Here is a 23,489-nt window from a genome sequence, read left to right as displayed (position 1 = left end):
GTGTTTTGTCTGTGATACTGCTATATCTGTTGCTCTCTCCATTGTTACAGTTTTCTCTTTATCATCACATCGGTGTTGTTTATTTTAATTTGAACAATTTATGTATCTGTTGCTGGATGTATCTGTCATTGCATTGTATCTCATTTTGGATTTATGGTTCTTTAGCTCTGTTTAACGTATTGTTGTGTCTTTATCCATCATTTTGCTCCTACCTGTATCTCTTTTGTTGTGTTTAATGCCATCTTATTTGTCATTGTACTTAAATTCCCTCTCCATTTTATAATGTGTTTTCTTATTTTTAAATCCCCTAAAATCTATGAACCTGTCTAAACTGAATAATACATGTGCAGAGAATTTCACATTTCTGTGCTGAAAAAGGGCGATGCCTGTGCACTCTCCTAAAATCTGTGTTTCAAACACAGCTAGATTTGGTATGTCATAACTCATAACATTGAAAGGCAATCGTTGTTGTGTAGCTGTTGACACAACACCGGCAAAGAAACGGGAAACCTTCAGCGCAGAGCAGTACAGAGTTTACATCAATCAAAGTTTTGACAGCAAATGTGGTAGTGTGGCCGGATTTTCCATGTAAACCAGACCATGAAGTTTCCTTCCAACAACTACCAAAACATCCCACTAGAGATGATTGGATATGTTTCAAACCAATAACTCAGTCAGCTACTGCAAGCAACAAGCTAACAAGCTAACTTACAACACAAGCAGGTAAAAAATGGTTATTACTTTCCACTCTGATACTGTTGCTTGTCGCAGATGTCGCAAAACGGAATCTTCTCCAGACACGTATGACTGAATCTCTCTGGAGTTTCCTCTTATGGAGAAACAGACACCAAAACTTCCGGGAGCCGGTTGCAGAGCTCTGTGCTGCCATTTTGATGCTATCATCCTACAGTACTGACAAGTAGTGTTTGGGAGGGAGAGGCGAAATAAAGAGTACAAAAATAGATGTTTCTTTTTTTCTGTTTCCTTTTTTTGGAAGCTATGTTCAACAAAATGTGTAACAGCAGAATATGCCATAGTATAGTATTTTTGTTGTTGTTGTGTGTTTCTTCTGTCAGCTGTCTTTACTCCACTTAACCAATTTTAATTTCTTTCCTGTCTTTGCTCCAGGTGATGTATACTACCTGGCCATTGGAGGAGGCGTGGCAGAACACAACTGGAACCACATCAGAACCGTTCTTCAGGATGAAGGCTTCAACTGCCAGCTAACGGACCACTCTGAGGACATGGGGATGATCAGCATCCAGGGACCCAAGAGGTGAGGAAACAAAAGAGTGATGGAAGGCGGCTACGAATGAATGGAGACATTTTTATGATTCATGGATCCAGGTGAAGAAAAGGACAAAAGAAGAGGGTTGGAGAAGAGAGTAAAAAAAAAAGAATAGAAGGGTTATGATTCACATCCTAGACACAAGCAATTGTGAATCAGAAAGGAAGAGCTGTACGATCGATAAGAGGAAAGCGGGTTAAGTGCCCATTCTCGAGGCCATAGGCGTAAGAGGTGAGAGGCAGTGTGCAGGGACGGAGGGTGATTGAAAACAGGAGACAGAACCATGGGGGTTAAAGAGTACTTCTGCCGTTTAATGGAGCCCTTGGCTGTTTCCTGATGCTGTAAACCGTTCAAAGCTAATTTAAATCTATTTCTCATCTGGGTGAGTGGTAATGATACAAATCAATGGTGCTCTATGTGTCAACAACAGTTTGCATCTTGGGTTAGAGGTTCATGGGCCTGACTCGTCAATATGTCACCTGAATCATGCAAACGCGAAATGGCATGAGCAACTAGATGGCAATGTTTGTCCAGTGATGAACCGTCAGGGCCTTCAAGGTATTCAGAGAATACCCTGGAACACTCAGATAAAACAAACAAAAAATCGATTTAATTATATAAATAAAAGGTATATAAAATGAATAAATGAGAATCGTATCTGTGTTGTTGGTCTGTAATATTACAGTGTTACGTTGATTTGTTTGTCCTTCTCGGACCATGCACTACGCATTTCAGTGGTTTTGTGTTAGAAAAGAAAGCAACCAATCAGATCTTGTTCTGGGTCTCTGGGTAGAATATCCTTCAACCAAGGTATTCTACATCCTTGATAGAATGCTCTGGCCGTTGCACTGAATGAGAGCGTACGTTTGGACTGACAGTTTGATCAACCAATCATATATTGATTTGTAGCCAACGGGCGTGTTCTTCCAGAGTTTCCCTCGGTTCCAGGGTACTCTAAAGGCCTGCTAGTTAACTGGCTCGAGACAGAGGATCTAGATCAGGGGTCTCCAACACGTCGATCGCGAGCTACCGGTAGCTCGCGGGCAGCTTTTCAGTAGCTCGCCGCTCGATTATCGATATAGCGTAGTAACGTTGCTTCTTGATTTTTCGAAAAATCAACTCTAAAAAACTAAACCCCGCGCCACGGCGCGCGAAGAGTGACGGTTACTGTGAGATGCGTAAGGGCACTGCGCCACTGGCTGCACCCGACTTTTCTAGTACGAGGTGTGCCCATGGGTGCTGTCCTTTCACGGAAACTGGTCACCACGGACGCATGTCTGACAGGTTGGGGAGGTATTTATGAAGGTCGCCCGGTGAGGGGTCTCTGGAGCAGAGACCTCCAGCGGGCGCACATAAATTACCTGGAGCTTTTAGCTGTGTTTCTCACCCTAATACGCTTTCTGCCTTTCCTCAGGGGACATCACGTCCTCGTGAGGACAGACAACACGACCACAATATTGTATATTAACCGCCAAGGGGGTTTGCGTTCTCTCCAGTTACACACACTGGCACGCAAACTTATCCTATGGAGCGGTAGACGTCTCCTCTCTCTGAGAGCGACACACGTACCGGGAGTGATGAACCTCGGGGCAGATCTACTGTCCAGAGGTGCACCACTTTATGCAGACTGGACTCTACATCCAAGGATTGTGAGCCAGCTGTGGGTGCGTTACGACAGAGCCGCGGTGGATCTGTTCGCATCAAAAGACAACGCTCAGTGTCGGCTGTTCTTTTCGATGCATGATCTAAATGCACCGTTAGGCGTGGATGCACTCGCGCACGATTGGCCCCCGGTCCTTCTGTACACGTTTCCACCCCTGGCTCTGATACCTCCAACTCTGGCCAGAGTGAGAGAGCAACGCCACACACTTATTCTGATAGCTCCACACTGGCCAGCTATGTACTGGCTAGCGGAGATATATCAGCTGCTGTGCGGGCAGCCTTGGCAGCTCCCACTACGCAGGGACATACTGTCCCAAGCGGGGGGGGCGATCTTTCACCCACACCCAGAGCGCTTGGCTCTATGGGCCTGGCCCGTGAGCGGTACCATGATCGGGGGGGCTTTGTCATAATGACCAAGCCCCCTGTGTCCTGGGCTATCCCTTACAAGGGCAAGCCTATTACTAAGCAACGGCTCTCCCACTGTTGTGTGGAAGCAATTGCTGTGGGGCCCATACAAGTCAGAGCTCGCAGGCACCCTCGGGTTCGCGAGTTTTCTCTTGACTCAGGGTCTGGCGGCATCCTGGGCTCTGTCCAGGATGTCTCCCTTTCAAGACATTGGTGCAAGCGGCGAGCTGGTACTCGCTGCTCACTTGTGTCCGCCTTTTAACAGTCTGGGCGTTCTACTCCCAGGTTGACTCAAGCAGTGCTGAGTCAGATCGGTTGGCGATTTTCGAGATAAGCTCGTCTGGCAATACGGGAGCTACAATATCCCATAGTGAGACATCGAACGGAGTGTTATGAATGAGAACAGTGAAGTGAGATGTCTCACCAGACGGCCCTCCTTGCTATGGTGAAGCGAGAAGAGGTGCTTATTTTGAATGACGCATGCGTTGTGGCGCAAGCTACTTATAGGGGGTGATTTCCCCTGACGCTGACGTCAAGATCACCAGCCAATCAGGATTGGCGTAATGAGATTGATGCTTCTGTTTGCTCCACGATGAGGCGCATCTCATAGTGAGACATCTCATTTCATGTTACTCTGAGTACTGGGGTTACGTAAGTAACCTATCGTTTTTGGTGGATTTAATCAAGTCTTGGGTTGCAGAGTATGAATGTTCTCTTGCTATTTTCAGTTGATAAATACGCGTGTAAAGTTTGTGAAGGCAGGAGGAAAGCTTCCGCGATCACCGTCTCCTCTCCGTTCCTCCAAGCCCCGCCCCCTCCTGAAAAATAACTACTAATAAGAGTGACAGGCTGACAGTGACCTGATAGAAACTTTATTATTCACTTAATCACTGATTGAGATGATGAAGCTAACTTAATCTCATACATTCATGGGATTCATGTAACAGTAAGACAGAGAATGTAAGTGTGCACCCACATGCACTTTTTTTTTTTATAATGCTGTTGTAAATACTCCTGTTGTCTGCTGTGTTCAGACTTCATGTGTGTGATGCCTCATTCAAGACATTCAGTGTCCTTTCAGAAGACCGTTGCTAGAAGCTGCAGCTCGACTGCAGAAGTATTAGTTTTTTGTTTTTGAGGATGGAAAAATGTCACACACAGATATAGGGAGGCTAGACCTATTGATTAATTATGGTTTATAATTTCATGTCAACATGAAGAAGAAGAAAAGATGGCTGCACTGTTCAGTGTCAATCCTGTGGAGATGGAGATGGAGGTTATACATCTCCAAAATCATGTTCAGCTTAAGTCTCAGCCAAACTCACAACATTTCTGGAGCCTTGTAGACCCAGAAAACTATAAGAACATTCACCAAGCAGCACTGAACCTGTCTGCTTTATGTGGCTCTAATTGCCTTTGTGAAGCAGATTTTTCTGACATGAATGAAATCTAAATACAGAACAAGACCGACTGATCAACATGTAAATGACTCTATTAGAGTAAATGACTCTATTAAGTGGGTCCAGCAGACACCTGTATGGTGGACTCCATGCAGCGCCAGTCATCTCACTAACTGTAAAAAAGAGTGAATGCACTTATTTTACACGTGCCATAAGATGCTTGCAAGGTGGTGATTAAGGCGATGTATTTACTATGTGGGCCATAATAAGAAGTGAAAACATTGTAATTTGCTCTTGGACATTTATGTGAATCTTCAGTGATGTACTTACTATGTTGTTGTCCATATTAATATGTGAGAAATTGTCGTTTTCTTGGACCTTGATGTGAAGTTAAGATTTTAGATAAGCTTTAGGTATTGCAATTTCACACAAAAGTAGCTTAATTCAACTGATGAGTGCTATGTGAATAAATGTAAGCGATGCGATGCAAGTAGCTCTTGGCCACTTTAATTTTTTCAAAGTAGCTCTCAGGTGGAGAAAGGTTGGAGACCCCTGATCTAGATGAATGCGACGAAGCAATTCATGCCGTTTAATTGTTTTTAACGTTGAAATGACAAGTGCAACAGGTGAAGATGAAGTTGTTGCAGAATTGTTGTGAGTACCCTTTTCAAGACGAGAATTCAGTGAAAAGACGGACATTATAATGCCGCGGAGGAGGGGGGGGGGGGGGGTGTGTGTGTGTCTACAGAAGGTCCAGTTGTGATAGACACTGTTCGCCACTGTGTTTGTCTATTAGTAAGTGTTTGTAAGTGTAAGTGTCTATTAGTAAGTCACCTAAAGGGAAGGTAATACTAGCTTTGATTTTTCAAATAATTTGTATTAATTTGTTTTTTCAATTGCGGCATCATTTCATCTGCTGTAAAGAAATCATGTTTTCATTTTCTGTTGTTTACTCTAGGAAGAATTGAAAGAAATTCATACTGTCTGCTTTTATAGGAAAACAACTGGAACCAATTATTTATAATTTATTTTTGTTTTTAAACCAGAAAAAACATCGTTCAGTTTATTTTTTCTAAAAGGCTATTAAGTTCCATATTATGACAATATTTGTCACTGCTAATTCTTTCAGTTGTAGCTTAGGTTTATGTTTGTTTGTTTGTTTGTTTGTTTGTTTGTTTGTTTGTTTGTTTGTTTGTAGCCTTTATTTAACCAGGTAAAATCCCATTTGAGATCAACAATCTCTTTTTCAAGGGAAACCTGCAGCACATTATGATTATAACCCTGAGTGGAATATCTTATCAACCATCCATGATTTTATGAATTGTAATACATTTGGTGATTGCTTAACTTCCCCTTCATTTGTCTAATACTCTGTGTTTCTCTGGGTTATGACCTTTAAAATGGCTCAGCTTTAGGTATTTTGTATTAACTTCACTTTTTCCAAATGACCAAAGAATGAATCCAGGAATATTATAGGATAACCATTATAGTAGACACTGGTGATGTTATCTTAGGCCTCTAATCCGAACACTCTACTGTTCTCTACATGATATTAGTAATGAAAGGTAATCCTATAGAATCATATCTCTTATCCCACATCCCTGCCATAAGGACTCCCCTGTGTTAATACTACAGTGATGACCTTCAAAGTATAAATGTCAACAACTCTGTTTACTGCATTTATACTACACCTATGACATTTTACAGCCTGCAGATTTGACAGATGGAGGACAACCAGGGACTGTGATGTCTTTTCTCCATTTATGTTTTTTTAAATGAAACATAACCGAACATGAGACTCACAGTTTCCCTTTTACCCTCATCCGTCAGAACCATCATCTATTGATTTATTTGTCAGGATGAGAAATCTTGTTCTGTACGTGGGAAAACAGTACCTCACATTTGGACATGGGCTGTAGTCCAAGCTTGTCACTCTCTTCTTGCAGTTTTCCTTTTGTTGTACCCAGATAGCAAGCAGGGCCACCTTTTACCTCTCCCGATCTCTGTCTCTGAACTCCTCGTCTATCTTTTCCTCCCCTCTCACCTCCTCTGCCCCCCCCCCCCCCCTCCATGCACCCTGCGTCTTTGTTCTTCCCTCTCCCCAGCAGCAGGGTTAGGCCACACTGTTTTCTGTGTGGGCTATGTCGATTTCTTCTTCTCCTTGAGGCTTTTCTCTCATCTTCTGTTCTCCTCTGTTTCTTCACTGTCAGACTCATGTCTCTGTAGATCTTATCCAGCTCTTTTTTTAAATCGCCTCAATCGCCTATTCTCTGTGTCCTCTTTCCCTTTGTCAGATTGTTCTGTTGCTCTTACTCTTATTGCTTACGTCAAACCAGAAATCAGTGCGTCACTAGCAGCAGAAAGCCAATATATACTCTGTGTGTGTGTGTGTGTGTGTGTGTGTGTGTGTGTGTGTGTGTGTGTGTGTGTGTGTGTGTGTGTGTGTGTGTGTGTGTGTGTGTGTGTGTGTGTGTGTGTGTGTGTGTGTGTGTGTGTGTGTGTGTGTGTGTGTGTGTGTGTGTGTGTGTGTGTGTGTGTGTGTGTGTGTGTGTGTGTGTGTGTGTGTGTGTGTGTGTGTGTGTGTGTGTGTGTGTGTGTGTGTGTGTGAATTCCCACATGCTCATAAAAGGTTGATTACGTAGCTCATTGAGTTTTTCTGAACATCCAAAGTGCATTTAGCTTGTGAGTGTTTGTATTAAAATCACATGTGTGCGTATCAGTAATATAAACAAGATTAGCGTCTGTATTGCATCTCTCGTTGAACAGTAACGTAATGAATCCCAGCTACCATGTTATTGTTTCTGCCACAAATGAGGAATTGCTAAAATCGACCCTCCAATGTTTGGGGTTTGTTTTCTAAGATAGCCAATTGATCTCTTTAAAGTTTGAGGAGATGGAAAATTGCAGCGTTAAAAAAAAATTCATCTCTCCCCCAGAGAATTCCAATTCTCCGGAAGAAGGAGTATCTGGATTTGCAGCTTTTTGCTCGCACAGCTTGCAACAGGGTGCTCGTCTGTTGCCTTGTAATTATGAACCATATTGATAATATATTAAATCATGTGAGAGAAGACATATGTGTGTCTGTATGTATTCATAATCTGATTCACAGCTGAGAGACACAGTTAAGTGGCAAGTCAGAGAAACAAATTGGTGGTTTGCTAGACTCCGGCTAAACACACACACACACACACACACACACACACACACACACACACACACACACACACACACACACACACACACACACACACACACACACAGCCGGTCACTGATTTACATATAGCTAATTGGCCTTGGTCTTGGGAGTTCAGTGAGTTACTCAAGGGAAGACAGAAACTGGAGGACAGCCCGAAGAGAATATTAGCCTGTGCATTATACAGTACTGGCTCACTCATGCATATATGCAAGAAATGTTTTATTCACATACGAACATCCCCGTTTCTACATCCAACTATGAACACATCAATTGCTGTAGGAAAAAAAGTAGGACGCCCCCACACAGATACACAAGCATGTACATCACACGCAAACATAACCTGGACTCTCTCCCCAAATATCTTCAGCCTTGGCTTCATGCCACACTGTTTCAAAAATATTGCCTGTATACTTGCCCACTCACAAACACACACGCAGCATAGGAAGCTAAACTTAGTGTTTCTTTCTGTTGACTCATCTTTATGTAATATTAATTATTGGTGTGTTTGTGGGAGAGGGGAAAATGGTTCTATAGCAAATATAATAAGTGTTCGTTTTGTTTTGCTTTCTTGAACATCTGATATTCGAGTAAGCAAATCTAGTATCTTTCTCCACAGCAGTTGTGCAGGTGTAAATATGTTTGACTGAGCATCTCTGTTTCTGTGTTTCTCTGTATGTGCAGTCGAGAGGTGCTGCAGGAGGTGTTGGACGCCGACCTGAGCAACGAAGCTTTCCCCTTCTCCACCCACAAAGTTGTCAGCGCAGCAGGGCATCAGGTGAACACACACACATTAAGTGAGCAGAAATCTGAGACTATGTGCATGCATTTGTGTGATAGATGTCTTTCCTGACCTTTCTTTTCTAACCCTCACGGCCTTCTATCTCTTTCTACTTCCTCCCCTCAGGTATAACAACTCCAAACTCATAAATAGAGTAACTGCGCAGCTGTTTACAAGCACTTGGAAAACCATATATTTATATTATTCTGTTTTCCAAACAGTTGGGGGAACGGTCAAATGTGCCAAATTAATACTGGCAACAACCTCCTGTTACGCTCTATATGTACGGAGGGGCGAGTAAAGCATTTGCTTCTGGCTGCGAATCAAATTCTAATGGAGAAGTCTTAACTACAACCAAAGGCAATATGTGGTTGACCCCACTTCTTACTCAGAATCACAAGAATCAGAAACAGGTATATTAACACATACGAGTCATTTGACTTGGTGTTGTGGTGCAGACGTAAAAACAAAACAAAAATGTAAAACACAGATAGAAAACTATTTGAAGAAAACTATAATAATGTAAAAAAATATATATTCCTGCACAGTTACTGCATTCAGCATGGATATCCCTTCTACAAAAATGAACGAAGGCATACAACAAATATTTGTTTGTGTACTGTTTGGCCGTAAACTGAGAATTTCTTTGCCAGCCACCATGTTGGAAACAGTCGAGCCAAAAGCAAACAGTTTGGCTCCAGCATGCGGTGGTCACTCACTAACATGCATACACCATCACGTGCTGTAAGGTACTGAAGCCTCGGCCGCTCAGTTTGACCTCCACATTGTTCCTGGCCTTGGATCAAAACGGAGCATGTAGTACCGGCCCATGTAGCGACGCATATGTCCACACACACTCGCTCTGTCTTAGTTGCTTTTGAATAAATTATTCAACGCTCCCATGATTGCAGTCAGCATCTTCTCACAGCTCTGCAGAAGTGTTAGTGTGCGTGTGTGTGCGTGTGTGTGTGTGCGTGTGTGTGCGTGTGTGTGCGCTGCTTGTGCTGTGTTCCAGCTGGTTGCTGGCTTCGTCCGGGTGACATTTTAATGGCTGCACTGCTGCGAGAGTAGAGCGCTCTTTCTCTCTCTCTCTCTCTCTCTCTCTCTCTCTCTCCCTCTGCCCCGTGCCCCCCTCATATCTCCTTAGACTCTCTCTCCTCCCAGTTGATGCAGTGTGCTGGCATGCGTGTTCGGTTTTACTTGTTTCTGTGCTCTGTGTCTATATTTGATGTTTGCCTGGTAGATAGTATGTGCATAGGGATTGCGTGAGTTTATCACCTGTGTATCTGGCGGAGAGTTTTTTGTGTTGCGTGGGCCTACATGTACTGTCCTCCCCAGAGTTTCATGGCGTACATATGGGGCCCAGGGTGATCCCTGGCTGGCCAGATGGCCTGGCTGTCACAGCACCCACTGGGGAAACTGTTGGAGAGTTTTCTCTCTTTTTCTCACTCCCTCCCACATTTTCTCGCTCGCTTCCTTTCCTTTTTTTTCTTAAGCATTCCTACTTGTTTTAAATAAATAATGTTGCATCCTAATCATTCTGGTATCCTTCAACCTAGGTGTTATTCTCATAGTGTTTGTATTGTGATTATATATGCCTGACACAGAAGTCATCTTAAACTCTTGTCTTTAAGTTTAAAAGATTAAGCACTCCCATGGAAATCCACACAGCTGTTGTTGCAAACTGCATAACATAGTGGATGATTTTCTATTCACTAAAGTGAAGTTTCAGCCTGCCTTTGATTCAACGTTAGTGAATCCTAGAGATGTAGGAGAAACACAAGGAAGTCGTTTGTGTTTCAGAAGTGCAAAAACAAAAAGACAAGATACTCACTCCTAATTGATTGCTTCCATAAGTTCATTGCAGTATCTTCAGCTATTTCCAGACTTTTTCTAGTTTACTTGTAGTTTTAAACACACCATTTTGCATTGCTTTGCCATATTTAACACTGTTTGTGCTGCATTCATCAAAACTCTACAATGGAAGTGTTCAAATGTTTCCATGCCAAATATTCACAATGGAGTAGTTTTTGATGATAACATTCATCCTTTTTCTTTTTTGAACTGTAGCATTTACTTTTCTTCCTTCTCAGTTTTATTGTTCATTATCTGGTACACGTTTTCCCGCCTCTCAGGCCCTGCCAACTTCCCTGCTCTTTCTGTTTTGATTCTGTTTTCCCTGTCACCTCCATCCCCCTTACTCACTGCAGTCATTTCCACCTTTTTTAGGATTCAACCTAATTGGACATTCAATTCTAAAGGGAGATTACACTTTCAATGTGCGTGAACCTTATTTTATCCTTGCATCTTTTTCTATTCTATTCCATGTATTCTATCCTGATTTATTGACTTTCTCTCTCCAGTTGCTGCACATGGTGGCTGCTGTTTATATTAAGATTCATTACCGGTAGATCTGCTCATTTAAAAGTAACGTGTGTGTGTGTGTCTGAACACAAGCAAAGGCATGACAGCCTCTACCAGCCTCTCTCCATCTCTCTAAGCCTCCTCTCTTTGGTCCAGGTGCGGGCGATGCGTCTGTCGTTTGTCGGAGAGCTCGGCTGGGAGCTGCACATACCCAAAGACTCTTGCCTTCCGGTCTACCATGCTGTCATGGCTGCTGGGGCAAAGCACGGCATCATCAACTCAGGCTACAGGGCCATAGACTCACTCAGCATAGAGAAAGGTAACTATTTAAATAAATCACTAACTCCTAAAATAACAGTCCCTTGGTGCCTCTCATCCCTAATGTCTACCTTTTCCCCTAATAATCAGGCTACAGGCATTGGCACGCAGACCTTCGCCCTGATGACACACCCCTCGAGTCAGGGTTAGGCTTCACCTGCAAAATGAAGAGCTCCATCCCATTCCAGGGCCGTGATAGGCTGGAGAAACAGAAGGAGGAGGGGCTGAGGAGGCGCATTGTCTGCTTCACCATTGATGAGTAAGTAAAGACTGAGATTATATGCTACTAGGAATAAAATTATCTTTACAACAATCGCACATTTGAGCACTGACGTAAACAAAGAATATTAAAATAAAGCTTCCTGCAGCCACTTAGACTTCCTCCATAAATAGATTTCTTAGCATAAGCCTAAAATAATTTCAAGAATTGTCTTACTTTACTTACTAATACTAATACATTTACCAAATGTGCAGTGAGTTAATGTAATGTACGGATATATTGTGTGTCAGGATGGAGATGTAGTTTAGTTTAATATTTATTGATTTTCCCTTCTGTGGTTTCTGTTTTTAGACATTTAACACTCTGCAAATTCTTTTTAGATTAGATCTTTGTCCGAAAAACACATTAACCATTCAAAATGTTCCACTTGGTTCAGACGCTAGAATGCAATTACACCAAATCACGGTTCGGTTGATATTCATTTTTAATCTTCAGCTGGAGGTTTACACTCTCGAATGAGTTGTGGGAAGACAAATCTTACAAACGCATGATGGTCAAACAAAAACAAATGTTTTCCCTCTGATCTTGAGGAGACTTTCTGAGATGAAAACATTGCTTTCTTTACGAGAAAGACATTTTATCAAAGTGGGCATATTGGAGAAGTTCGGTCATCAGGGAGGGACTCGGAGTTGAGCCGCTCCTCCTTCGCGTCGAAAGAAGCCAGTTGAGGTGGTTCGGGCACCTAGTTAGGATGCCACCTGGGCGCCTCTCTAGGGAGGTGTTCCAGGCACGTCCAGCTGGGAAGAGACCAAGGGGTAGACCTAGGACCAGGTGCAGGGATTATATCTCTTCGCTGGCCTGGGAGCACCTTGGGATCCCCCAGTCAGAGCTGGTTGATGTCGCCAGGGAAAAGAAAGTTTGGGGCTCTCTGCTGGAACTGCTACCCCCGCGACCCGACCACGGATAAGCGGGAGAAGATGGATGGATGGATGGATGTATAAGAGGGATTTTGTGTATGTGTGTGCATGAGCGAGTCAGTGTTGGAATCAGATCAAATTAATTGTGTTTAAAGAAACATTCCAACATGACAATAAATTAGCTGAGTGTGCAAAATGAATGTGTGTTGTTTGTTTGACTGTTAAACACTCTCCTCCTCTGTCTCTCCCTCAGGAAAGTACCCATGTTTGGTTTGGAAGCAGTTCACCGTAACGGCACTCCTGTTGGTCACCTACGTCGTTCAGACTATGGCTTCTTTATCGACAAAACTATCGGATATGGATATATCCGCAACCCTGATGGAGGAGTGGTAAAGACCTTAAACTTACAACACATGAACATATACATACACATCGTACACACTGTTTACCTATCATTACTTCCTTTTTTGTGTTTTATGCCGTTGTTTTTTGGGCTTATTTAATGTCGTTTTGCTTAATTTTCTTCAAAAAACATTATGTCAGTATCGTGAGATAATCCCATTTGAACACAGTTCTAGGTTTTGCGTAGAAGTGTGCATAGAAATCCTGACAACAGAACTGATTTATGTTCAAGCATTAAGAAACAAATTCTAGAAATCCTTTTTTTAAGATTGAGGACTGATTCTTTTATCAATAATAGCCTCAGACTGAATCATAAGTGTTATCGGCCAGCATACAGGTTTTTTTTGGGTGTTTCTCTCTCGTGAATAATACAGACGCATACAAAATAACAAATGGAACATCAAACAGAAGGATTGAAGCAGCAAGAGAGAAACACAAAGTTATTGGTGGAAGTGGTGTGCTCCAAGGCAAAGAGCCTATTTTAGTTAATTAAACCGAACAATCCTTTGTTTTTTTAGCTTTATATAGATCCGTATCTACGATTCTGTGCTCATGGACACACAACGTTAGACACACACTGCGTTGCAAGCACATCTGTGTGATCGAATGTGTGCCCTTGTGTGTGCTCATTTGGTTAATATCCATCCTTGAGTCGTGACCAGGAGTACAAAACAAAGCGGAATGACTCCTGGCTTTGACGAGCACTACATTTTGGAGATGCACTCACTCGAATGCAGACATGTGCGCACACACACACACACACACACGCACGCACGCACGCACGCACGCACACACACACACACACACACACACACACACACACACACACACAAACACACACACAGTCAGACAGACAGGTCTGAGCGATCTAGTGTCCTGTCACTCAGGATTACAGAGCACATCCCCTTCAATCACATCACTGACTACAACAGAAGTAACTTTGTAAGAGTCTTCTTTCATTAAACAGACCCATGTATAGAGAATATAAATGTCTGCTCTCCACGGTACGCTTGATCGCTCTCTTCTCTCTTTCCTTGCTTCCTACCTTATTCTTCCTTTTTTAATTCACTGTTTCACTGCTTTGTGGTATTAAGGCAGTGGGTACACCATTAAAATGTATCAAACTATTTCACTGGCTGTCAGACTGAGTTCTGTACATGCATCAGTGGTTTGACAAGTGAATGTACTCCTTGAAAACTAAGCAGTTCTCATTCATAACACTACGTTCGATGTCTCACTATGGGATGCGCCTCAACGCGTATGCAAACAGAAGCATCAATCTCATTACGCCAATCCTGATTGGCTGGTGATCTTGACGTCTACGTCAGGGAATCCACCCACCCTTTAAGTAGCTTGCGCTACGTCGCAGCGTCATTCAAACACCTCTTCTCGCTTCAGAGCACATCTCGTTTTATCAGTAACCGGGCTAGCTTAACGGTCCACAGACTGAACCCAAGCTAACATTCGGTCAACGGGCGCTTGCCGGTTACTTTTTTGCTTTGCAGAAGAATTGAAAAATATTAACACACCAGTTAATATTGTAATCTGCCCTGCCGTTTTTTCTTTCGAAATAACGGTAAGGTTTGATTTTCTTCAAACAGTAACATACCTGTTGCTAGTTTATCCCTCCGCGCCGACACCACGGCGAGCGGGGACGAACTCTTCTCTCCCTCACACCAGAGGAGACGGAGATAAGGAAGATATTAACACACCAGTTAATATTTTTTAAAGAAAAATCTACCCCGTCGTTTTTTCCTTTCGGAATAACGATAAGGTTGGATTTTTTTCGGTAACATACCAGTTACTAGCTTGTCCCTCCGCGCCGACACCCCGGCAAGCGAGGATGGACCCTTCTCTCCCTCACACCAGAGGAGTCGGAGGCTCGGCTTAGCGGCTGCGGGTTTAGGATCTCGGGCATGGACTCACACCAGGTCTGCTCGTCCTACCTTGGGCTGGAACACGCCCAGGAAGCTATCGATAACCCCGGTTCGTGCAGGCATTGTGCCCGCTTCACCATCAAGAGTCTCCGCCGACGGCTAGCGCGCCAAGCTAGCCTGTCGGGACGGGACCCCTTCATGTCCGTTGATTCGCCGGCCGGCAATCGGGACATGGTGGCGACCGCCGCGGAGATTGAGCCCCGCGCTGTGTCAGGCTGGGGCCCGGTGGCGGCAAGAGCCGCGACAGCGGAGCCCCGCGCTGTGTCAAGCTGGGGCTCCCAACTGGACCTCACCGTGGTTCCACCCGCGGAGGATGTCCTACAGCTGGATTATATGGAGGAGGATGAAGAGGATGCCTCTGAGCTCCTCTTATCCGACTCGGATGAGCACGAAGATGACATCTTCGTTTCATCTGCCCAGGCTGCCAAGCCGGAGGCGATGTCCGCTCCCCCAGGCGAAAGCACACCAGCTTCGCCCTGCCTCAGTATGGACTTGCAGACCGTGTGCCAACGCGCTGCGTCCAGGCTGGACATCCCCTGGCCTGAAGTGGCCAAGGAGACCTCCAGATCTCGCTATGAGGGGAAGAACTTGCCCCAAGCAGCGAGGATGAGGAAGCAGCTTCTCCCAGTCTTTCCAGAGATGTTGGACGAGGTGTCGGTCTCGTGGAGAGACCGCCCTTTCAGCAACAAGGCCCCAATCCAGTGTGCCTCCTCTTTGGACTGTGTCGACATGGAGAAGCTCGGCCTGCTCCGCATGCCGCCCATGGAACCGCTGGTGGCAGCCCACCTCCAACTGCGGCTGGCTTCGGCACCGAGCAGGAACCCCACGCTACCGGCAAAGGCAGACCGCTTCCAGTCAGCAATGACTGAACGAGCCTATAAAGCCGCAGCTTTGTCCGAAATAAAGACACAGAATAAAGACACAGAGGGCAGACGGCAGAGATGTGACATCTCCACTCGCTTTGGGAAGCGAAAAGTGGAGGATGCTCACAGATTCTGCTTGGGTTTTCAAGACAATAACACAGGGTCACAGACTCCAATTCGCTGTCACCCCCCCTCACTTTTCGGGCATTCTGCATTTGCAAGTCCGGGGAGTGTCGGCCCATATTCTAGAGCAAGAGATCCTCTCGCTACTAGACAAGAAGGCTATATCTATAATACCCTCCGAACAGAGTCAGAGCGGCTTTTATTCCAAGTATTTCCTCGTTCCCAAACAGGGAGGGAACGGGATTCGGCCTATACTAGATTTGAGGGCTCTGAACAAATATCTCAAAAGATACAAATTCAGAATGCTCACTCACATCTCTGTTGCGTCTCGTGCACCAAAACGATTGGCTCACATCAGTCGACCTGAAAGACGCGTATTTCCACATCCCAGTATATTATCCACACAGGAAATATCTGAGGTTCGCCTTTCAGGGTGTCTGTTACGAGTACTTCCCTTCGGTCTGTCTCTCAGCCCACGAGTGTTTGTACGGTGTACGGAAGCCGCGATAGCCCCGTTGAGACAACAGGGTATTCGCCTGGCAACTTATCTGGACGATTGGCTCCTTCTCGCACAGTCGGAGCAAGAGGCTATTACGCAGACGAATGTCCTCGTAAAACACCTGCTCGACCTGGGTTTCGTAATAAACACAGAAAAGAGCATGTTGTCCCCAGCCCAGACTGTACTCTTCCTGGGCCTACGCCTGAATTCGGTGCCCTTTACAGCCCGCCTGTCAGCAGAGAGAGTGAAAGCTTTCAGGGCTTGCCTCGCTCATTTCCAGCCACGCAAATATGTTCTCTTCAGATCATGTCTGCGGTTACTGGGGCTCATGGCGTCAGCCATCCTGGTGGTACGACTGGGACGCTTACACATGAGGGAGTTTCAGCGCTGGGTAGCTGCCCTCAGACTGGACCCCGTGCGCCATGGCGCATGGAGAGTGATGGTCACTATGAAATGCGTAATGGCACTGCGCCACTGGCTGCACCCGACTTTTCTAGTACGGGGCGTGCCTATAGGTGCTGTCCTTTCGCGGAAGGTGGTCACCACAGACGCAAGGTCGAGCTGTGAGGGGTCTCTGGAGCAGAGACCTCCAACGGTCACACATAAATTATCTGGAGCTTTTAGCGGTGTTCCTCACCCTGAAACGCTTTCTGCCTTTTCTCTGAGGACATCATGTCCTCGTGAGGACAGACAACACGACCACAATATCGTATATAAACCGCCAAGGGGGTTTGCGTTCTCTCCAGTTACACATGCTGGCACGCAAACTGATCTTATGGAGCTGCGGACGTCTCCTCTCTCTGAGAGCGACGCACGTACCAGGAGTGATGAACCTCGGAGCAGATCTGCTGTCCAGAGGTGCACCACTATATGCAGACTGGACTCTACATCCAATAATTGTGAGTCAGCTGTGGGTGCGTTACGGCCGGGCCGCGGTGGATCTGTTCGCATCAAAAGAAAACGCTCAATGTCAGCTGTTCTTTTCAATGCGCGATTTAAACGCACCGATAGGCGTGGACGCGCTCGTGCACGATTGGCCTCCGGTCCTTCTGTACGCGTTCCCACCCCTGGCTCTGATACCCCCAACTCTAGGCCAGAGTGAGAGAACAACGCCACACACTGATCCTAATAGCTCCACACTGGCCTGCAATGTACTGGCTGGCGGAGATATATCAGCTGCTGTGCGGGCAGCGGTGGCAGCTCCCGCTACGCAGGGACATACTGTCTCAGGCGGGGGGGGGGGGATTTTTCACCCACACCCAGAGCGCTTGGCACTATGGGCTTGGCCCGTGAGTGGTATAACCTGAATACAGTGGGACTCCCTCAGAAGGTGATAAACACTATTCAGAGTGCGAGAGCTTCCGCCACCAGGTCCCTCTATGACTGTAAGTGGAGGGTGTTTGAGGAGTGGTGCCTTCACAAAGGACACATGTCTTTTCAATGTCCTGTCGGGGTGATTCTATCATTTCTACAGGACCTGATTAATAAACACAGAGCTTTCTCCACGATCAAAGTGTACCTGGCTGCTATTGCTGCATGCCATGTGGGCTTTGAGGGAAAGACGGCAAGCCAACATCCCTTGGTCTGCCGTTTTATGAAAGGGGCTCGCAGGCTCCTCCCTGTTTCCAGGTCACTGGTGCCCTTATGGGACTTGGCAGTGGTTTTAGATGGGCTCACTCGACCTCCATTTGAACCCCTGGAAGAAGCTGACATGAAACACCTGTCACTGAAGACAGTGCTGTTACTGGCTCTGGCATCTGCCAAGCGAGTCAGTGACATTCATGCGCACTCTGTACATCCTTCATGCACTCAGTTTTCCCCGGGGCAAACGCGAGTTTTGCTGAAGCCCAACCCTGCCTTTGTACCTAAGGTGGTTGGCTCATGTACCCCAATTGACATTGTGACATTTCCTCCGCCGCTGTGTTCCTCTGAGGAACAGCGACCGAATTTGCTGTGCCCAGTCCGTGCTTTACGCACCTATATGGACAGGTCAAAAGAGTTTCGATGCAATGACCAACTCTTTGTATCCTGGGCTAACCCTCATAAGGGCAAGCCCGTTACCAGGCAACGGCTCTCCCACTGGATTGTGGAAGTGATTGCTCTGGCTTATACGAGTTAGGGTTTGCAGGCACCAACGGGCCTGCGTGCTCATTCTACTCGTGGACGTGCTACATCCTGGGCTTTGTTCAAGGGTGTTTCCATCCAAGATATTTGTGCAGCAGCGAGCTGGTCCTGACCGCTCACTTTCGTCCGCTTTTACAGGCTAGATGTCTCTGCTCCGAGTGTGGCCCGCGCAGTGCTGGGCCCCGTGTTGAGACAGGGTTCTACCTGTTAAGTTCTGGTTGTTTTTGGTGATTTTCGAGATAAGCATTTCTAGCAATAGGGGAGTTTCAATATCCCATAGTGAGACATCAAACGGAGTGTTATGAATGAGAACTATAGGTTACTTACGTAACCCCAGGGCTCAGAGTAACATGAAGTGAGATGTCTCACCAGACGGCCCTTCTTGAAGAGGTGATTATTTTGAATGACGCTGCGACGTAGCGCAAGCTACTTAAAGGGAGGGTGGATTCCCTGGCGTAGACGTCAAGATCACCAGCCAATCAGGATTGGCGTAATGAGATTGATGCTTCTGTTTGCATACGCGTTGAGGCGCATCCCATAGTGAGACATCTCACTTCATGTTACTCTGAGTACTGGGGTTACGTAAGTAACCCATAGTTATACTTCTATGCCTGTGAGCAGAACGGCATCAAATAATGCCGAGCAAGATGGAGTATGAAGTTGATTCATTTAAGTTACAGCCCAACAGCAGTTTAACTTTAAAGAGGCCCTATTATGCTATTGGGAGGTTTCCCTTTCCTGTAGCGTGTTGTATAGGTTTTGGTGCATGTCAATGGTCTGCAAAGGCTAAAATCCCAAAGTGCCCCCCCCCCCCCCCCTGCCTGAAACGCCTCGATTGGACTCCTTTGTTCAATTCCGTAACACAATGACATCACTATGTAACATGTGCGCTTCAATTGGCTAGCGCTCCAACAATCTGTACGTGATTAAGTTGTGGGACATCTCTAAGCGGTTGACAAATCCCAACAGAGCCGGCCAGCTAACCAATCAGAGCTGAGGGTGAAAAGAGCTGCTGCAGCACACATTAAAGTGTGAAAACATGTCACAGTAGAGACACAAAATACAAATATGAACCTAAAGATTAGCACAATAGGGCCTCTTTAATTGTACCTGTTTTTTATTTGAGCGCTCAAAGGTGGATGAAATAATATTTGTAAATCCTTTTGATACTGTTCTGAAAATGCCAGTGGGAATTGCATTATTCTTAACAACTTGGACTGGGCTTTGCAAATTACAGTAGAAGACTCTGACCTGCAAGGTTTCATATACATGTCTGCAACAGGTGCTTTGAATAATTTGGACCCGCACACTGTTATTTCATTGTGTGGTAATAGGAGCACCTGGCTAGAGCTTTGGATTTAAATATACTGTGGAGTCACTTTAGAAACCTGGGGGCATTCATCACTGAAAGTGCTGCATGGTTGCTTTTAGGAATCATTGACTAAATGCAGCCAAACTCAGGTAAATAATGGATCTGGCAAGTGTGTGTAACACTTCACCATTCCAAGTGAGACAAGGGCATCAACGCCATTCCTGGAACATGGAAGTAGTTGAAATTAAATGGTGATGAGAGAGAGAGAGCTCTTTTATGTGTGTGTGCAGGGGCAGGGAGGGAGAAGGGAGTCAGTCTGTGAAAATGAGCTCCCTGGGTTACGAGGAGCTGACATTGACTCATGATGAGTGAATGCTTTCAGCATTTTATAACTCCAGCGCCGTTCTCTTCTGTCAGATACGACTGCTGTAAAATTGTCTGCTCTGGAGTGCTCCGTCAGCTGGGAGAAGTCCATTTTTTTTTTTTTACAAAGAGCGTGGATTAATTGGTCGTCTAATTTCCTCTCTGTTTTAATCTCCGTCATCTTCCTCATCTATATCAAATGTAAATTCCCTCCCCACCTCATATTTCCATGCTCTGATCCCTCTTTTCCTTTCTTTATTAGGTGAGTGCTGATTTCATAAAGAGCGGCGAGTTTACCCTGGAGAAGATGGGAGTGACGTACAAGGCCAAGGCCCATCTTAAATCTCCATTTGACCCTCAGAACAAACGCGTCAAGGGCATCTATGATTGAGAAGGACCACACATCTGAAAACTAAAGAAAACACACTGGTTGGAGAGTGAGGCTGAGAGAGGTGCAGCTTACAAATAGTATGCATTATAGCTTAGATAGATTAAATGTAACACGAAATAACTGGTGGGGATCAAATAAACTTTTTTAGGTCTAAAATGTAAATCAAAATACAAAAGAGGTGCTAATTTAGTTCTTCTTGTACAAATGTTGATTGTTAAGCTTTACATTTTAAGCCTGCTCTGGGTTTAAGAGTAACACTTGTGAATGCTCTCATGTGAGAAATATTACTATGAAGACAAACTATAGAGGTGAACTACAGTATCTTTGCTCTAGTAATCAAAGATGTTTTCCCAGTACACCTGGATAAGTCCCTCGCGTGATCCTGCCATCTTTGAATAAGCCTGAGCTTTTTTTTTCTGGATCGCTTTTAATTACTAAAATAACCTCACATGATTAGGTCGTTTTTAAAAATAGAAACTAAACTGAACAATATTTGTTCTTTTCAAACAATCACAAGTACATTTTGAAGCCTTAACACTAGATAACTCAGGGAATCTTCTTTACATCTAGTTAATACTGTGAATTCTCTATTGGCAGCACAAGTTTTGTGTATTGGTGCTAAAAAGTAAATAACTTTAAATATTTAGGCATGTATAACAGTCAAGTGTTTCCCTTTTTAAAGTGCTGTATTTTAGATATTACAATAAAGTCTTTCATTTATCCTATGAGGCCATATTGTACCATATTGGGGAATCAAAGTGTTTCCAAACCATTCACAAGCCCTTCTGGCAGTTTGAGTCTGATTACAGTGACTGATACTGTTGTTGACAACAGTGACTAAAACTGATTTTCACTCTGTAGTATGGTATCTAAATCTTAGGCAGACAGGGTGTTTATAAAAAAACAAACACCCTGAGGCATAGTTTATCCAGCCAGGGAGGAAACACTGCTGTAGAAAAAAATACTGGATAAAGACAAGAAAGAAAGCAGCAGTTACAGATAGAGCCTTTGTTTTCTGACCCCCCCCCTCTCAGTCATTGCTGTCCTCTTCTGCTCTATACTGCCGTCGCTGCTGTTTGCAAACTCAATGCTCTAAAGTTCGTTTCTTACCAAATGCCATTGTCATTTAACAAGAGTTATCTTCCAATCCAGGCGCTTATTTGCTGTTGTCCTGCTGCTAAATCAAACTCAACCATCTGTACATCTGTAGGAGGCGACAGCACATTTATCATCGCCTTGGCCTTTTAACATTTCAAAATGTGATCTTGGTACAATGGACTAGTGAGTTTGACAGGACTGTTTTGTAGATTTCTTGTAATTAAAATGTACATTTTGCTAATACAACTAGCTTCATCTGTCATCTCACTCAGTCATGTAGTGTATGCCACATGTATACACTGCTAACTAACCAGCTATTATTTTATTTGTCACCAACTCATGGTTGTTGTAAGGAAAAGTCTTCAAAGTAAAACTGACAGAAAAAGAGGAATCACCAGTCAAACTTAAATGTCTTAAATGCAAGTATGTGCAGTAATTCAAGATACTAATTCTGCTAGTTATGTCTTAAGTCTAACCCCAAAAATATGTTACATTCAACACCTGTGCTTGTATCCCCTTTCACTAACAGTTCAGGCCAAACAAGAAACACATAAAGTGTGAACAGCACATTAATAATTGTGTGAAAGCAGGAAGTCCTCTGTGTGTACAGTATGGCTACTACTCGCCTCTCCAATGTGTGTTGCTGCATGTTCAGCACAAAATGTTTACTAATGTGGAATGATTCATTGATTTCGCCCAGAAGGCCATTAATCATTGAAATGGTTGTTCTGTGCAGCGGCTTAGGTTAATAACAAGATTTATTTGAGAAATGTTAAACAGACTGACAGAAACTATCACTACTGGTCCTCTACACCAGGGGTTCCCAACCTTTTTTCCCAAGAGCCCCCCCAAATGACTCCTGTTGGAAGTTTCCCCCCCCCCACACACACACAAGGGGGTACAGCGGTAATTAAAGTTTAAAAGTCTCAAAAATGCTACAACTACAGTCACAAACTGGATGAATGTGAAGTATTTTGTTAAATGAGGATGAAAGCGTAAATTAAGGAGCACTATTGGAGTGACTTTGATGGTTGTTGGACTCAGGATTAATTAATTTGGATTCCCGCTGAATGAAGAAATGAAAGGACGGCGCAAGTGGAAACAATTCACAAAGGGATTAAACTGTTTAAAACACATGCTCAAAGTAAGCCGGATTTTGCCGATGTGTTTATGTGGATTCAAAAGTAATACAAAATGGAGGAGACCGATCTGATCGGAGCAACTGTGACAAAAAATCCAACTGAAACCGGCATGGACAATGACTATGTTTTAAAAATGCGCTTATCCAGACAAGCCCGGTTTGGACACTTTATGCGCAGAAGAAACATTTCTATTAAAGAAAGAGTTATACATTTCTGTCTTTTTATGCTTTTAATAGGTACTAACTTAAATTTGTATTCTAATTAATCAATTATTTTTTATATTTTATTGTAATGTAGAGACAAGGCTTTTAGTGACGATCATGTTTTGCGTTACAATAAGTAAAAATAAATAAAGTCTAAATATGAGATTTGGCCTCAAATCATCTGAGGCCTGGCGCCCCCCCAGGTTGGGAACCACTGCTCCACACAATATGTCAACAGGTATTTTTTCCTAACTCAGTTCATAGAATGTCTCTCTCCATGATGTGAATACTACAAAAGTACTGATGATAGAAAGCAGGTGATTCTTATACTGTATGCAACATGTCTTAAGTGAATTGTTAACCAGTTAAATTAACATTAATGACCAGTAAACGTGTTAAATGATTGTTAAACCAGACTTATTTAATCTGTCCAAAGCAATTTGTGTATTAATAAATCCCTTTTTACCTGCCAACATTTTTGTGA

General features: G+C 44.2%; 1 protein-coding gene across 1 annotated transcript in view; it reads left to right on the top strand.

Moving 5' to 3' along the window:
• The window catches only part of sardh (sarcosine dehydrogenase), a 55,255-nt gene extending 31,775 nt beyond the window's left edge, over positions 1–23,480 (top strand). Inside the window, exons 17-22 of the mRNA XM_034096272.2 lie at positions 1,129–1,276; positions 8,633–8,726; positions 11,250–11,412; positions 11,502–11,670; positions 12,802–12,937; positions 20,434–23,480. Coding sequence (XP_033952163.1) covers positions 1,129–1,276; positions 8,633–8,726; positions 11,250–11,412; positions 11,502–11,670; positions 12,802–12,937; positions 20,434–20,562 — 839 coding nt within the window. The 3' untranslated portion in view covers positions 20,563–23,480. The remainder of the gene's footprint in view (positions 1–1,128; positions 1,277–8,632; positions 8,727–11,249; positions 11,413–11,501; positions 11,671–12,801; positions 12,938–20,433) is intronic.
• The last annotated feature ends 9 nt before the right edge of the window (positions 23,481–23,489 follow it).

This window comes from Pseudochaenichthys georgianus, chromosome 12 (genome assembly GCF_902827115.2).
Source record: "Pseudochaenichthys georgianus chromosome 12, fPseGeo1.2, whole genome shotgun sequence".
Classification (NCBI taxonomy): Eukaryota; Metazoa; Chordata; class Actinopteri; order Perciformes; family Channichthyidae; genus Pseudochaenichthys; species Pseudochaenichthys georgianus.
The sequence above is the reverse complement of the archived record's forward strand: the minus strand, read 5'-3'. Positions and strand labels throughout refer to the sequence as shown.